The 17,933-nt window shown below is 39.9% G+C and overlaps 1 protein-coding gene across 1 annotated transcript in view; it reads left to right on the top strand.

Moving 5' to 3' along the window:
* Window positions 1–16,272, top strand: part of SHCBP1 (SHC binding and spindle associated 1) — a 70,076-nt gene extending 53,804 nt beyond the window's left edge. The window contains exons 9-13 of the mRNA XM_033940263.1: window positions 894–1,025; window positions 11,947–12,065; window positions 12,468–12,554; window positions 13,068–13,206; window positions 14,346–16,272. Coding sequence (XP_033796154.1) covers window positions 894–1,025; window positions 11,947–12,065; window positions 12,468–12,554; window positions 13,068–13,206; window positions 14,346–14,674 — 806 coding nt within the window. The 3' untranslated portion in view covers window positions 14,675–16,272. The remainder of the gene's footprint in view (window positions 1–893; window positions 1,026–11,946; window positions 12,066–12,467; window positions 12,555–13,067; window positions 13,207–14,345) is intronic.
* Window positions 16,273–17,933: the final 1,661 nt, after the last annotated feature.

Below are 17,933 nucleotides of genomic sequence, written 5' to 3'. Positions count from 1 at the left end.
GCCCATCTAGTCTGCCCATTCACAGTAAACATTATCTCTTTCTCTCTCTGACAGATCCCACATGCCTATCCCAGGCCCTCTTGAATTCAGACACAATCTCTGCTTCCATCACCTCTTCTGGGAGACTGTTCTAAGCATCTACCACCATTTCTGTAAAAAAAAGTATTTCCTCAGATTACTCCAGAGCCTATCACCTTTTGACTTCATCCTATGCTCTCTCATTGCAGAGTTTCCTTTCAAATGAAAGAGACTACTCATGCTCATTTATATTACATAGATATTTAAACATCTCTATCATATCTCCTCTCTCCCGCCTTTCCTCCAAAGTATACAGATTGAGATCTTTAAGTCTGTCCTCATACTCCTTATCACAAAGACCACACACCATTTTAGTAGCTTTCCTCTGGACCAACTCCATTCTTTTTATATCTTACTGAAGGTGCAACCTCCAGAATTGTACACAGTATTCTAAATGAGGGCTTACCAGAGTCTTATATAGAGGCATCAATACCTCCTTTTTCCTACTGGCCATACCTCTCCCTATGCAACCTAGCATGCTGCTATATTTCACTGTCACCTTTTCAACCTGTTTGGCCACCTTACGATCATCACATACAGTCACACCCAAGTCTAAAGTGTGTTGAAAAATGCTCCAAGTGCTTCCTTCCTTTCCATTGTGGGTGGTACTTCTCTTATCCAGTAAAATTGAGGATTTGGACTTGAGCGTAACTCTCAGTGACTACAGTAATAAAATCCAACTCTAAGGAACCAAGCATTTGTATAGTTTTGTAAAACATTGCAGTGTGATAAAAGGCCAGTTCAAGTGTGTGCATGGCAGACATCTTTAAACTCAATGAAAACATCCTTTTCTATTTTTCTCCTCTTTTCCCAAGGATATGGCTTTCCTGATGACATTGTGATTGAAAAACAGGGAAAAGGAGACAATTTTGTGGACTGCACAGCTGCCAATGTCAAAATATCCAACATGAAATTTGTGCAACATGATGCTGTGGAGGGTATTATCAGTAGGTATTAAAATCCCCCTCCCCTAACCTTGGTATACTATTTTTATTTCTTTATTTTTTTTCACGGACAAGCATTTCATCTTGATAGAACTTGCATGCTGTCCAGTAACACCTCTTTATTCTTGAACCTTGGAACAATTTCTTCTAGGGGTATTGCTAGCAAGCCTGAAACTTGAGGCCTTTTGGTTGCAGACTCTGAGATCTGTAAATTTATGCATAGGAGTACTCATTCACTACTACTATTACTACTACTTATCACTTATATGGCGCTGAAAGGCGTACACAGCGTTGTACATTTTGCCATTTATAGATAGTCCCTTCTCGGAAGAGCTTACAGTCTAACTTGGACAGGCTGGGACTCTTTACCCTGGAAAAGCGGAGACTGAGAGGGGACATGATAGAGACTTATAAAATCATGAAAGACATAGTGAAGGTGGAGAGGGACAGATTCTTTAGACTAGCAGGGACAACAAAAACAAGAGGTCATTCAGAAAAACTGAGAGGAGACAGATTCATAACGAATGCAAGGAAGTTCTTCTTCACTCAACGGGTGGTAGACACCTGGAACGCGCTTCCCGGGGAGGTGATAAGACAGAGTACAATTCTGGGGTTCAAAAAGGGACTGGATGACTTCCTGGAAGCGAAGGAGATAACGGGGTACAGATAAAGGTTTACCTTACAGGACATTGAGCGAACAGGGTAAGGACATTTTAGGTTAGGTAGGGAATACTTACAGGTCATGGACTTGGGCGGCCACCGCGGGAGCGGACTGCCGGGCACGATGAACCCCTGGTCTGACCCGGCAGAGGCAGTGCTTATGTTCTTATGACAGACATGACATAGGGTTGAGGATGCAGAACTGAACTGAACTGAATATCCATATCGGATCTTGTACCTGTTTAAATTGCAGCATGAATAAAATAAGCCAAAAATTCCTGTGAGTCAAATATCAAACTGCCAGGAGCCACAGGTTTAAATTCTCCTCTCAGTAATTTCAAAAACAACAAAAACAAGTTGAAAAGTGCACACTTAGTGTGACAAAATGGCACACTCCCATTTTTGAAGACTCGTACATGTCTGTCTGGGCATGAAAAGACACGGGGCCTCTTCTATCAAACTGCGCTAGTAGTTTTTAGCGCAGAGAGCAGCGCTGAATGGCCCACGCTGTTGTCAGAACTCTGAGCATCAGGAGTAGCGCAGGCCATTCAGCATGGCTCTCTGCGCTAAGAATTATTAGCGCAGTTTGATAGAAGCAGCCCATGGTAAAGCTTTGTTAGGATGACAGGCTTTAAGATGCATGCTTGCTTGCTTCTCTGCATACGAATAGAGCCTCCTCAACAGGATCTGTCCTTTTGGCAGTATATGCCTAAAAAGTAAGCAATCCTGCTTTAATTATATAAAAGAAGGATTTGAGTTTTTATAGAGGCTATGGTAGAGCATATTTTTCTGGGTGGGGATGTTAGATGGATTTTACAGTAAAAAGGTGTGGTGGCCGTGTTAGTCCACTCTTCAAGGTAATATGTTGAAATAAAACAAAAACATAAAGGAAACAAAATAAGTTAGTCCAATAAAAAAGGTAGTATTTTTTCCTTTGTTTTTGTTTTATTTCTACATATTACCTTGGATTTTACTACAAGTGGTATCCCAGCTCTTTGAATTCCTGTTAAAAGATAAGAGACTTGGGCTCATTCTTGCACTGTGCTCAGCCATACATTATGATTCGATCTAATTTTTCCATTCCTTTCATTTCCTAGTAATGTTTACTGCTGGAAATTTTAATAATTTTTATAAACTTGGAGGATGAGATGTACAATGTCCGCATCTATGAGACAAACATGGTTTTTCCTTTTACATAGAGCACTTTGGACCCCAGTTAGATTACAGAAGTTAAATAGCTCTAAGTCTAATAGATGCTGGCATTGTAATCTTGAAGTAGGGACACTAGATCATTTGTTATACTATTGTCCCCTTATCTTAGCCTTTTGGAAATCAATCTGGACCCAAATAAATTGTCTATTAGAGAATCCCGTGGCTTTGTCATATGACACGATTCTATTTGGTATGTCAATGAGAACAAAGAGCCAAATTTCATCAAATAATAATAAGCTTTTATTGATTATGACAGGAGTCGCCATACAACATATCACGCATAATTGGAAAAATTGGAGCAGGAAAAATTACAGTTTTTGGTGGAGCTCATTGTTTCACACCTATAAGATGGAGAGAACACTAGCCATACAAAAAGGGAATTATAAAAAATTTGAAGAAATATGGGGGCCATTGACAAAATATTGTAATGAATAGATACCATTTTCCATTATAGTACAATGCAAGTGAAGTGATGGTAGGGGAGGAATTCTGAATTTTATTAAATGATTGGATAAGTAAAAAGAATATTTCATAGGTTATATTTGATTGCATATGTTATGGTTGGGAGGGGAGGGCAGGGATTAAAGTTTATGTGTTATAGTTAAATATGACAGATGTTCAAGTGATGTACTTAAATTTGAATTGTCAATTTATTGATACACTTGTTGTAAGAGGTAAAAATGAATAAAGATTTATAAAAAAAAAATAATAATTTTTATAAACTGAGGCAGTTAGATTGCCTGTAGCACTATCTTGGCTGGGTGTGTTAATTAATATTATACCACAAGCTGGCTGGAAATAGTAGTAGCTTCCAACACCTCTGAACGTTTGCAGGCAGAGTGCCACAGATGTTCAGGAAATTGTATTTACAGGATGTGTCTCTTTTCTAGTGGTTTTTAAAATCTTAAACATAAAGGATCGCAATGCCAGCTATTCAGGAATTGTATTTTATGTAATATAAATAGGGAAACATGACAGCAGATAAAGGCCAAATGGTCCATCCAGTCTGCCCATCCACAGCATCCACTATTTCCTCCCTAAGAGATCCCATGTGCCTGTCCCACGCTTCTTTGAATTCAGACACTTTGGGCTCCTTTTACAAAGGCGCACTGGAGGTTTTAGCGCATGCTAGCTGCTACCGCCTCCTTTTAAGCAGGCGGTAATTTTTTGGCTAGCGCGCACTAATCTTGTGTGTGCGCTAAAAATGCTAGCGTACCTTAGTAAAAGGAGCCCTTTGTCTCCCCCCCATCTCTACCAGGAGGTGTGCCCTCTAGTGACCAAGTCTTGCTAGCTCAGACATGGGCAACTCCGGTCCTCGAGGTCGAGAATCCAATTGGGTTTTCAGGATTTCTCTAATGAATATGCATAAGATCTTTTTGCATGCACTGCTTTCAATGCATATTCACTGGGGAAATCCTGAAAACACGATTGGATTCCGGCCCTCGAGGACCGGAGTTGCCCATGTCTGCACAAAATCTTATTATTCCAAGCAATTTAACTTTCTTCATCTTCAGTAAATGTAGACACTTGCTTTTCCTGCTTCATGCATCAAGAAGGACGAATGAAAAGTGTTGGTGTCATGAAGAGTTCCTGAGAGGCACCATCGTGGCAATGACATCTACCAGGGGATTGAATGTTGGAATTTAGTTTCTTACTCCTGATCCTATCACCTCTTATGAATAACCTCACTCTATGCCCTCTCACCCTGGAGTTTCCTTTCAATTGAAAGAGACTTCTGTTATGTCCCTTCCCGATTCCATACGCTAGATGTTCTATCCCTTCTCGCAATCTGGAAGTTGCAGAAATCCAAACACTTTTCTGAGAACATGCTCCCTCCCCGTTAGAGTGAGAGCTAGAGCCATCGTCAGTTTTAATTTTTGCAAGCAATCCATGCAGAAGTCTTTTGGATGTGATCTGCATCTTTTTCTTATTTTTCACTTAAAATTTATCTTTTTTGATAGCTTCAGTGCCTTGAGACCTAATTAAACTTAAACTCCTTCCGGTGGTTCCCTGTCAGTAACATAGTAGATGACAGCAGATAAAGACCCGAATGGTCCATCCAGTCTGCCCAACCTGATTCAATTTAAATTTTTTTATTTTTTCTTCTTAGCTATTTCTGGGCAAGAATCCAAACTTTACCCAGTACTGTGCTTTGGTTCCAACTGCCGAAATCTCTGTTAAGACTTACTCCAGCCCATCTACACCCTCCCAGCTATTGAAGCCCTCCCCAGCCCATCCTCCACCAAACGGCCATACACAGACACAGACCGTGCAAATCTGCCCAGTACTGGCCTAGTTCAATATTTAATATTATTTTCTGATTCTAAATCTTCTGTGTTCATCCCATGTTTCTTTGAACTCAGTCACAGTTTTACTCTCCACCACCTCTCTCGGGAGCGCATTCCAGGCATCCACTACCCTCTCCGTAAAGTAGAATTTCCTAACATTGCCCCTGAATCTACCACCCCTCAACCTCAAATTATGTCCTCTGGTTTTACCATTTTCCTTTCTCTGGAAAAGATTTTGTTCTACGTTAATACCCTTCAAGTATTTGAACGTCTGAATCATATCTCCCCTGTCTCTCCTTTCCTCTAGGGTACACATATTCAGGGCTTCCAGTCTCTCCTCATACGTCTTCTGGCGCAAGCCTCCTATCATTTTCGTCAGAGGAAAGAACACAGTCCCGTGAATCCGGACTGCTGCTTCACGGAGAAACTGGTGGATCTGTGGAACCAGCCTGCTCTGTGCCACCATTCTTGGATCGGGGTCCATTCCCCTGGGAGTTCACTTGCCCTGCTTGACCACTGACCTTATCAGGAGCTTAAGCACAGGCTGTATGTATTCTGAGTGAAACTCCCCCAGGTTTCAGGGCGCAGGCTGCATTTCCCACCCCCGGTCACGTGGAGAGGATCCTTGGGGGTGGAGGTTACAGTCAGTATCTGGCTGGCTGACAGTCCAAAGTCTGGTTGTTTTGGAGCTATTCTGAGGCAGAAAAATCATTTTCCTCCGTTCACTACTGTATAAAAGAGCTGACAGGCTGGCATTCAAAGACTGAGTAAACCTCCATTTCCTATGGGAACTTGGGGGTAGTTTGTAAAATGTTATAAAATTCATTTTTCACAGTTTGAGGGTAGGATTCAGGCCCCCCACCTCCCCAAACCTAAATCGCTATTTTTTATTTTCAGATTTTGTTTCTTTGCCCTTTTTGGCGCAAATTTGCTGGCATCGGCAATCTTAGAAATGGCTATTTCAGAGATTTACATTGCCCACAGCAAGCAGCCGCTGGTTTCTCTTAAGGCTGACTTGACTAGAAGTGCTGCTGCATCATGGGCAGTGTCTTACCCAGTTCATCCAGATGAAATTTGTAGGGCGACTACTTGGCTGCTTCTGCTTTAAGGCTTTGTTTGGTCTATCGCCCAAATATATAATTGAGCTTTTCTCTTTTGCAGCCAACAGACACGAGAGAAACTCACATTTGAATTTTGTCTTTCCGCCTGTTAGAGGATGTAAATTTGAAAAAACATCATCAAAATCTTTTTTCATATCAAGCAGCATTATGGGTTAAGGATTTAGAATAACTGCTTATGCTTACTTACACTTATGGGGAATTTAGGAGACATTTAAAGACATGTCTGTTTACAAAATATTTAAGCAGTTAATTAGTAAAAATTTTAGTATGGACCATTTTAGATCATTATAGTGTCTTCAATTATTAGCTTCTTAATTTTTTTAGTTTTATTCAACTTCTTTTAACTGTAATTTTTAATTATTGTAAACCGTATAGAACTTTATGGCCTTGCGGTATATAAACTGATTATTATTATTGGTCCTCTCTCCATACCTTTACCCGGTTTTACCGAATGGATGTGGTGGTTCAGTCTGTTGCCACTTTTGGGACCTCGGTGTTGAGGGCAGGCTCTTCTGTCCTTCCCTAGCTGCTAAAATTGCTTTGGTACATCACCTAGCGTTTGGAATCCGGAAGGGACATAACAGAATGGAAGATTAAGTTTTTACCTTCAATAATCTTCTTTCTGTTAGTCCCTGTAGGATTCTATATGACCCGCCTTCTCTGTGTACACTCAGTTGTATGGAATAGCCTGCTTTTTTTTGCCTCATTTATTTTCTTTACAGTTTGCAGATTTCCAGCCAGTTTGCGGATCCTGTGGGGAGTTTTCTTTGAGTATGTGCTGAAGGCTGTTTCTTGGGGTGCTCATTGCACACAGCAGTTTAGTTCTACATTGTTCCTCAGTGTTGTTATGGACTGCCTTTGTGCCTGATTTGTTTCATGTTTTGCAGAGCAGACCAGTTCGGAAATTGTTTATGTTGCTGGGGATCTTCCCCTGTACCCCCCTTATGGATTTGTTCAGGTATGTTGCTTGGCTTTGGGACTCAACTGCATATGGCTCTAGCTCTCACTCTAAGGGAGAAGAGCATGTGCACAGAAAAGAGTTTGGATTTCTGGAACTCCCAGATTGCAGGAAGGGATTGACCACCTAGCGTATGGAATCCTACAGGGACTAGCAGAAAGAAGATTATCGAAGGTAAAAACCTAATCTTCCATCGCCTCAAGATAGCGAAAGAAGCCAAAAACTACAAGCCCTTTTTTAGATATATAAAAGGAAAGAAACCAGCAAGAGAGGGAGTGGGCCCTCTCGACGACCAAGGAAGTAAAGGGTCAATTAAAGATGACAAACAGGTTGCCGATAGGTTAAATTCATTCTTCGCCTCTGTCTTCACAAATGAGGACATTTCAACAGTGCCAGACACAGGGAAGGTATTAACCGGGGGCAAAGAGGAAAGCCTCGCAACAGTAAATGTGGCGTTGGACATGATATACTTTCAGATTGACAAACTAAAAAGTGACAAATCCCCTGGACCGGACGGAATTCACCCGAGAGCATTAAAGGAACTTAAGGTGGAAATTGGCGAACTATTACAATCCGTAGCTAACATGTCAATTCGAACAGGGCAAATACCAGAAGACTGGAGGACAGCAAATGTTATCCCAATTTTCAAAAAAGGTTCAAGAGGTGATCCAGGAAACTACCGACCTGTGAGCCTCACATCGGTTCCTGGGAAGATAATTGAAACACTAATTAAAGACAGCATTGTACAGCACTTGGAGGACCACAACCTAATAAGGGATAGTCAACACGGATTCAGGAAAGGGAAGTCTTGTTTGACAAATTTACTACAATTCTTTGAGAAAGTGAACAAACATATGGATAGTGGAGATCCAGGGGACATAGTTTACTTGGACTTCCAGAAAGCGTTTGACAAGGTCCCACATGCAAGGCTTATGAAGAAACTACTAATACATGGTATAGGAGGAGAAGTGCACAGATGGATCGGTAAATGGCTGGAGAACAGAATGCAGAGGGTTAGCATAAATGGGAAATTCTCGGACTGGGTGAAAGTGACTAGCGGCGTGCCCCAGGGCTCGGTTCTTGGGCCTATCTTGTTCAATATTTTTATAAACGACCTGGAGGAGGAAATAACATGCAATATAATAAAGTTCGCCGATGATACAAAACTATGTCGGGCGGTTGGCTCTCTAAGGTACTGCGAGGATCTCCAGAAGGATCTGAGACAGCTGGAAGCGTGGGCGACTAAGTGGCAAATGAATTTTAACATAAACAAATGCAAAGTGATGCATCTAGGAAAGAAGAACAAAGAACACGAGTATAGATTGTTGGGGGTGACATTAGCAAAATGCCATCAGGAAAGGGATTTGGGGTACTGATTGACAGAACCCTAAAGCCATCGGCACAATGTGTGGCGGCGGCGAAGAAAGCAAACAGGATGCTGGGCATGATTAAGAAGGGGATTACGAGTAGATCGGAAGATGTCATAATGCCACTTTATAGAGCAATGGTTAGACCACATTTAGAATACTGTGTCCAACACTGGTCTCCTTATCTCAAGAAGGATATAACTCTGATGGAGAGGGTGCAGAGGCGAGCCACGAAATTTGTCAAAGGAATGGAAACTTTGAGCTACAAAGAACGCCTCAGGAAACTGGGACTATTTACACTTGAGAAGAGAAGACTGAGAGGGGATTTGATAGAGACTTTTAAAATATTAAAAGGATTGGATAAAATAGACCAGGAAGCAGCATTACTAACTTTGTCTGATGTGACACGGACAAGAGGTCACAGCCTGAAACTGAGTGGCAGCAGGTTCAGGATAAATGTCAGAAAGTTTTATTTCACACAGCGAGTTGTGGGCGCTTGGAATTCTCTGCCGGTGGATGTTGTGGCAGAGACTACGGTTCTGGGTTTCAAGCGCAAGTTGGATGCACACCTTCTTGCAAATCATATTGAGGGATACGGCAATTTCGGGTCTCCATAAAGGAGTACCAAAATGGGCCGCCGCGTGTGCGGATCGCCGGACTAGATAGATCTCGGTCTGATCCGGTGAAGGCATTTCTTATGTTCTTATATTTATTCCACTTAGGTATTTAAACATCTCTCCTCCAAAGTATACATATTGAGATCTTTAAATCTGTCCCCTTACACCTTATGACACAGACCACCAACCATTTAAGTAGCCTTCCTCTGGACCGACTCAATTCTGTTTATATTTTTGAAAGTGCTGTCTCCAGAATTGTACCGTGTTCTAAATGAGGTGTCACCAGAGTCTTATACAGAGGCTTCTATACCTCCTTTTTCCTACCAACCTCTCCCTATGTGCCCAAGCATCCTTCTAGCTTTCGCTGTTGAATTTTCAACCATTTGGCCACCTTAAGATCATCTCATACCATCATACCTGAGCCTTTACTTCTCTTTGTGCACAAAAAGTTCTTCATACCCTACACCAGTGGTCTCAAACTTGCGGCCTGGGGGCCACATGCAGCCTGCCAGGTACTATTTTGTGGACTTCGGTATGTTTATCATAATCACAAAAGTAAAATAAAACAGTTTCTTGATCGTATGTCTCTTTAGCTATAAATTACAATATTGTTATTAAGACTAGCCAAAAGGAAAGATTTATAAACTATAAAGAGATTTACGTCATGCAAAATTATCATTTCTTTAATAAGACATTAACTTTTTTTCTGAGGCTCTCCAAGTATCTACAAATCCAACGCATCTATTCTTGTTGTATAGTATCATATAGTAAAATTTTTGTGATTATATCATTAGTCTTTAAATAGAAAAAAGGCCTCCTCTGCCCTTGATAATAGGTTTGTATTTTATCAATAAAGAATTTAAAAAAAAAAAGATAATAGGTTTGTATCTGGCAGGAATTACGGTGTAAAATTATCCTAATCAGCCTTAATTCATTCTAAATTTTTATAGGTGCTTTAATTATCTTTTCTAGTAAAATATTTTATCCATTCATCTTCAGTATCAAAAAGATAAATATATGCAAAACTATTTAAACAATGAATTTCATACTTAACTTAAATTCATCTCAGCTTTGATTTGACCTGGGAACTACTGATCTAACATGTTTTGCAATAAACTTGCTTTAGCAAGGATCCCCCTACAAAACAGCGAAAAAACATTTAAACGTTATTATATTAAATGGTATATTATTAAAACTCCAACCACCAAAAATAAATGAATAGCACAGATATAACTCTAAAAAGACTTGTGCTTACCAGTGCCGCTGCTGTCATCTGACTCACCCTAATTTCTTTTTTTTTTTAAATTCTTTATTCATTTTTACATATTACAACAAGTGTATCAGATGAAATAATTTGAATTTGTATAACTTGATTAACTTTCATGTAACACTTTAAATATAACATTTCAGTCAATCAGTACCTATGTTCTATAATATCTTGACTATTATATACTACATCTAATATCTAAAGAATTAATATTAGGATAGAAAACCCTCCCATTCCCCTCCCTCCCTCTACAGAAATTCCATCTACAATATATCAAAATTATTAACACATTCATATACATTATAGTATTAATAAATATTACCCACCCACAACCCCTCATGTCGAATATCTTACACAGAGAGGATATTTTGATAAGTTTCAGAAAATATGGGGACCATTAACAGATTTTTGCAATGAGTAATAACATTTTCCCAAAGTAAGATATTCGACTCACCCTAATTTCTAAGTAAGATGGTGGCAGTATTCTTTCGTTTCTTTATATATTACTCAAACATCAACTGATCTACCCGCTGGCCTTGTGAGCGTGGCTAAATTCCACCTATTCCACCTCAGCATTTAGGCCAGTAGGGGCTACCGTATCTAAACGGTATATCCAACCTTGCTTCCTAAAATTCAAGACTCATTCTGAATTACCTCGCTCCTTCCCTACATCTAATTGGTCTATAACAGGGATCTCAAAGTCCCTCCTTGAGGGCCGCAATCCAGTCAGGTTTTCAGGATTTCCCCAATGAATATGCATTGAAAGCAGTGCATGCACATAGATATCATGCATATTCTTTGGGGAAATCCTGAAAACCTGACTGGATTGTGGCCCTCAAGGAGGGACTTTGGAGACCCCTGGTCTATAACATGCCATTTCAACTCCTCAATACTATGTTTCATAAGGATCCAATGGTTTACCTAGGAGCCTGTAGATTTTGAGTAAGAATTTGTAACTTATGTTCGTTTAATCTGATTTTAACCGGTCTATTAGTGCGTCCAATATATATTAAGTCACAAGGACAAGTAATGGCATATATCACTCCAGAGCAATTACAATCAGTATTTTGTCTTGATCTAATGGAAAATCCCTTACCCGGTATAAGCCAGGTGCTTCCTATTATAGTTTTACTATACCACTGACATCTCCCGCACCTAGTGTGCTGACATTCAACCCCCCCTTCCTTCTGTGGGTTGACTAAGTGTGTTGACTAAGTTTTTTGGCCTAAAGTCATTCCTCTACTATAAGCCACTCTAGGGAACTGTTGTAATGGAGGATAAAGCTCTAACACATGCCAATATGGTCTCATAATTTGAATAAACTTGCCTGCCACATGAGAATAGGTAATAATACAGGTAAGACTATTCTGTTCTTCCTCATCTACCTTCATTTTCTCTTGTAACAATAATTCTCTTTGGGCTTTTGTTTTGCAGGCATCTACCAAGGGACAACTACACTGGACAACTGTGTATTACAGTGTGAGACGACAGGGGTCACAGTTCGAACATCAGCAATACTGTCCATGAAGTATAGTGATCTATATGGTGCCAAGGTCTGACAGTAAAGGCTTTCTCGTTGTTTTACTTCTTTTGCTAAAAAAATGTGATTTCCTCTCATTTTTCCCTTTGAAGTGAGCTGTTTTACTTTAGAGGGATATAACCATTCTACTTACATATTTTTGTTTTTATATCATAAGATCCCTTTATAATGATAAAAAGATGGGGTATTTATAGTCACATCTCTGCCTAGCTGACTTAAAAGTTGGGGTTGTTGCAATTCTTTTACACAGTAGATTGTGCTGGCGATAATTTTTTATAAATAAAATATACAGCACTACACACAACCCACAGTGGGATCAGCCTGGAGCGCAAGCAAGATTATATGACTGGAACAGAAATGTATGCAGTCTCTGTTTGACTCTATTTACAAGCTATTGTCTTTTATTGTTGTACAGGGTGCTGGAGTGGAAATCTATCCAGGTAGCACATGCAACTTGATTGGCAATGGCATACACCACTGCAAGGAGGGCATTCTCATCAAGGTAAGAGCTCATCTGCATGCTGTAAACCAGCGTCTCGCAAACTTTACGGCCGGTGGCACACTAAATCCAGTGCCCCTGACAGAAGGCATCTGAAAGTGTGTGGAGGCCCATCTAGCCATGACCCGCTTCAGTGGAGAGATCTGGGAGGTGTGGGGAGAGGAGGAGAGATGCCGGCCAGGAAGAGAGTCATCTGCGCCAGCTGACTTCCCACAGGACGTCCTGTAGGCAGTCAGACGGCGCAGATGACTCTCCTCCTCGCCAGTGTGTTGCGGCACACCTGAAATCTCAGGAGGCACACTAGTATGCCGCGGTACACTGCTATAAACAATCTCCAGATATGATCAACTACCAAAAAACAAATTTTTATAAAAATATATTGAGGAAATTATTGCACTCCTGAGTTGCTCCTTCAATATCTGCTTGAGATTTCTTCTTGATGCAAAGCCCAAAGTCTTTTCTAATATGGAGATGGCAATAGTTTATTTTTTTATTTTACTTTTTAACACATTTTAGGACTTTATTGATGAAGTTTATGATATCCCTAAAATCACTATGGAGAATAATGTCATACATAACAATGAAGGTTATGCTGTCGTCTTGGTTAAGGCTGTGGCAGAGTCTACGAAAAAGAATGCCACCGATAATCTTGAAGGTAAGATCATCTGGTGGTTGTAGACGTCAAAACTAAAGGACAAAGTTGATATATTTTTGTATTGTATGCAGAATATCTACTGTATGTGTGTGTACGTATTGGTTTCTCACACCAGCCTGAAGAGCATCAACAGTGCCTATGCACTGTAGAGCAGTGGTGTTGGGGTATCAGTAAGTTAGTGTACACAAGCAATCCATAAAGGGGGGAAAAGGTCATGGATTTGATATACCGCCTTTTTGTGGTACAACCAAAGTAGTTTACTTATGTTAAATACAGGTACTTTCTCTGTCTCTATGGCCATTTGGGAGACAGAGGAGCCACAGTGTATAAGTTTAGTAGGCAGCAAATGTTGGCTAGTGACTTGAACATGTTCAAAGTGAGCCACAGATGGAGCAGAACAGTCGGTGGTAGGATGTGCTCCTTTTGCTCAGTTTAGCTGAGAGAGGCAGATGAACTGGATAATAATGCAGGGAAAGAGAAAGGATGGTAGAGATGTGGATGGGGGCCGAAAGGTGGGATGGATACAGAGGCTGTGATTGAGGGCTTTTAAGAGAGGGGGGAGGCAAAGGGGCTTGATCGGAAAGGGGACAGATCCTGGATATAGGAGGGGAAAAGAATAGATGGTATGGGGGAGGGGGAAAGGAAAAGAAACAGAATTGGTGGAGCAAGTGACAAATATGAAGGATAGAAAGAAAGGGATTATGAATAATGTGGAAGCAGAAAAAAAGGAATGAAAGTGAATGAGAGAAAAAGGAGTGGCTGGGTAGATGAACACTGAAAGAGAAGCTATGGAGTTGTGAAAATGAACAGACTTGGAACATAAGAAGAGGGAATGGAGGAGAATAGAAATGAAAGATAGTTCCAGGTCATCAGTAGTGCTAGTGCTGGAAAAGAAATATTTCATGATGATTTATTCTTTAGCGCAAAGGCTGAAAAAAAAGAGGAAGCATTGCTTCTAGTACTTCTATGTAAATATTTATTGGGATTTATTAAACCACCTTTATGAATAGATTCACCCAAGGCAGTGATACTTCTTGTAAATTAGATGTCCTTGTAAACAGATACTTCATCTGTCCTAGTATGACTGCTTTAGGCTTCCAAATAGTTTTGCATAAAATCATATAACCTGTCTTTCACAGGAAGAAATTCCGGTATGGATGAGGCACCAATAAATCCTGTGCCAGATTCTACTGAGGCTGATGCACACAATGAGCAGGAAGCCGGTGCCATAGAGGGTTCCGCAGAAGAGAGGAAGGAAATCTCCGAACAAGTAGAAGGCAACGATGCCATCACCAGTGAACTTGTTGCTACTTTGAAAAGAAAAAGCCAGATACACAAGAAAAGGCTGAGTGATATGGGAATCACAGAGGCAGATGATGATTTAATGTCTCAGGAAATGTTTGTGTCTATAGCGGGGAATCAGTTCAAACGCAATGGAAAAGGAAGCTTTGGCACATTTCTCTTTTGAGTTTTTTGGACTTCTTCACCAAACTATAGCGTACGTTTTGCACATCTTGTTCTGAAACACTGCTGCTTTCTTGACAGAATGGCTGGTCATTCCTCTTCGTTTTGGAATTTGTTGCTGGAGCGTGATTCACTTTCTTAACTGATCACTTCTGCAGGGTAATATTGCATGCATGAAGCTGCTACTCCCATCAGAAAAAGTGACGGGAAGAGTCAAAAATTTGACTGAAACCTTTCTTCCAGATCATTTAGCTCTCTACATCTGTGATGTCCACTTGACTCTGTTGTCCATTCTGCTTGCTATTCATGTTAAACTTTTTAAGTAGAGCAAACAACGAAGGAAGGACCAACAAAGTCTGCAGTCAAGGGTATGAAGACAAAACAGAAAACTTTAGATGGGCATACAATGAAGCAGGCAGAGTTTATTATGTCAATAAATTGAATGCGATTAAAAACAACACCTAAAAACAAACAAACCGGGGGAACCGACACGGTCCGTGTTTCGGAAAACACGCCTTTTATCAGCGAGGTGCTTCCCTCTTTTCTTTGAGTTAAGATCTGGGTTGTACAAACTGGTTAAACTAGTCTGAAAACTACAAGGTTAACAACTAGAAAACTTCTTGATTAACTATTAGGTTGTTGCTATTTCTACAAACCTAAGTGGTAAGTAACAATTTTAGAAGCCAGGGTGTAGGAGTTGCCTTTTGACAGCTGTTGTGCAATGGTGCTGGTCATATTGCTCAAAGTGATGTGCCCAGTGCTGTTTTTAATTCAATATCGGGCAGTGTTGAAAGTGTTTTGCTGTGCAGCTTTTTTTCCTTAGATCTAGCAACTGTTTGATTAAAAGGTTACTTTTTTCCCACCCCATTGAAGTAGAGGCGCCTATTACACTAGCAACAAATAGCTTAATAAAGGTGTAGTTTTGTTTTTTTTACTATTTCCAGCTTATAACCAGTGCAAAGTCACTGAAAATGATGAAAAATACATTTTGAGTTCTGAGTAATATCAGTAACCATTGATAACTATTCCTCCTTTGTTAAGTTTATTTGGGAGCAAGTGTCGAACAAGAGAGAACTTTTTGTGTGCGTAGTGAAAACTAAAGCTAGGAGTTGGTCAGTTAGCTTTATTTTTTTAACTATTCTCATAATTCATCTGGTACCAGATGCAAATGGGAATAATTTTACTTTTCCGATTGTCCTTTTTATTATTTTTCATACTCTTGAAGACATGCATTCGTGTGTCCAACTTTTTTGCTGAAGAATGAACACAAAACAACACAGCAACATTAGCTGACTGGTGAAATAGGAAAAAAAAAATCCACATAAAGTGGTGAAAAAACAAACTGAACACAGAGCGTACAGAGATATACAAAATAGATTAAAGTGAAAAAAAAAATTGTAATTTCATGCTACAAAACTTAATTTTGGAAAGTGTAAAGCAGTTGAATAGATCACTGGAATCACTATGCTATTGGTATTTCGCACTCTGAACACACAGAAGTAAATCAGGTAATTTACTTTAAAAGTACCTTAATGAGGGGTGTTACCTGTATCTTCTGCAATTAGTTGTTGACGCCAAATAAAGGCATTTTATTGATCTTTGTTTTTGTTGCTTTCTGCATTAGACTTTGTTTACTGCAACTGCATTGTCAGTAGAATTGTGGAGAAGTTATTGATGTCGCCAGCGTGCCTCACCCACCTTTTCTGCACATGTTCTTCCTTAAGATGATTCAGTTAATATTTAATTTCCATTGATCGTTTAATGAGAATTGAATGCCACACAAGCTCCCAAGTCTACCGCAATTGGCTTAATTCATTAAATATAGAGCTTTGGATTTTCCCTAGTCAACAAATATACTGAAGTTTGTCTTGACTTAAACCAATAAATCTGCCCAGGCAATTGTGTTTTGAACAATTAAAGATTTTGCTGAGAAAACCTTTATACAATCTGCGCCTCTCTATTCATTTTGGTTTATGATGAGTTCTTTGTTTTCTCCCATACTACAATCCCATTAAAGATATTGGAGAATTTGGTGCAGGGATTATGGCCTAGGATAAACGGAGGGCGATGAAAAGGGCAAACAGAATGCTAGGAATGATTAAGAAGGAGATCACGAACAGATCTGAAAAGGTTATGCCGTTATACCGGGCCATGGTATGCCCCCAACACTGGTCGCCGTACATGAAAAAGGACATAGTACTACCCTAAAGGGTCCAGAGAAGAGCGACAAAAATAGTTAAGGGACTGGGGGAGTTGCCGTACAATGAGAGGCTAGAGAAACTGGGCCTCTTCTCCATTGAAAAGAGGAGGGGACATGATCAAAATGTTCAAGATATTAAAGAGAGATTGTTCACCCTCTCCAAGGTAAAGAGAACAAGAGGCCACTCGCTAAAGTTAGAGGGGAAAAGATTTTCTTCACCCAGAGAGTAGTAGAAATCTGGAACGCTCTTTTGGAGGCTGTTATAGGGAAAAAGCACCCTTCAGGGATTCAAGAAAAGGCTGGATAAGTTCCTGCTGGAACAAAACATACGCAGGTAAGGCTAGACTCAATTAGGGCACTGGTCTTTGACCTAAGGGCCGCCGCGTGCTGGGCATGATGGACCACTGGTCTGACCCAGCAGCGGCAAATCTTATGTTCATTATGAAGTTATAGTAAAAGCAAGGCACAGTGACTAGCATTGAAAATTCTTGCAGTGGGGACATTCCTAGTCTAAGTGGTTGTTAAGTTTGATCTGCATGACTGTTGCCATTTGCTTTTGATATGTTTTTTTAAATTTTAAACCAGTACCTCTCAAACCTTTTTTAGCTCCGACACACTAATTGGAGCAAATGTTTTTTGTGGCACATATAGCTGAAATTATAAAATTGCAAGACCAACAAAAAATTTAATTTGAGAGTTATTTATTTAAAGTTCTTTAAGTTATGTATGGGTAATTGTAACAATGGTGAAACTAAAGTAGAGAGAATAGAATAGCTAATCAATGCAATGGAGGTGCTTGTTTTTGAGGGCAAATTAATTCAAAGCAGGTCTTAATAGTCAACAAGCAAACATGTATTTCATCATCTGCAGGTACACTTTTTAAAAATTTTCTTATTTTCTGTCACAGTTAAAAATCCAAGTTACCAAAGATAAAAAGATCCAAATGGTAATAATGCCTTGATCGCTTTGTTGCTCAAGTTAGGATAAGTACTGCATAAAAAGTTACTTGCCATTAGTTTCCAAGGACCAATCACATCAAAAAATTATGCTTGTCTGGGTGATT

This window comes from Geotrypetes seraphini, chromosome 4, assembly GCF_902459505.1.
Source record: "Geotrypetes seraphini chromosome 4, aGeoSer1.1, whole genome shotgun sequence".
NCBI classification, from domain to species: domain Eukaryota; kingdom Metazoa; phylum Chordata; class Amphibia; order Gymnophiona; family Dermophiidae; genus Geotrypetes; species Geotrypetes seraphini.
This window is presented reverse-complemented; position numbering and strand designations above follow the sequence as displayed.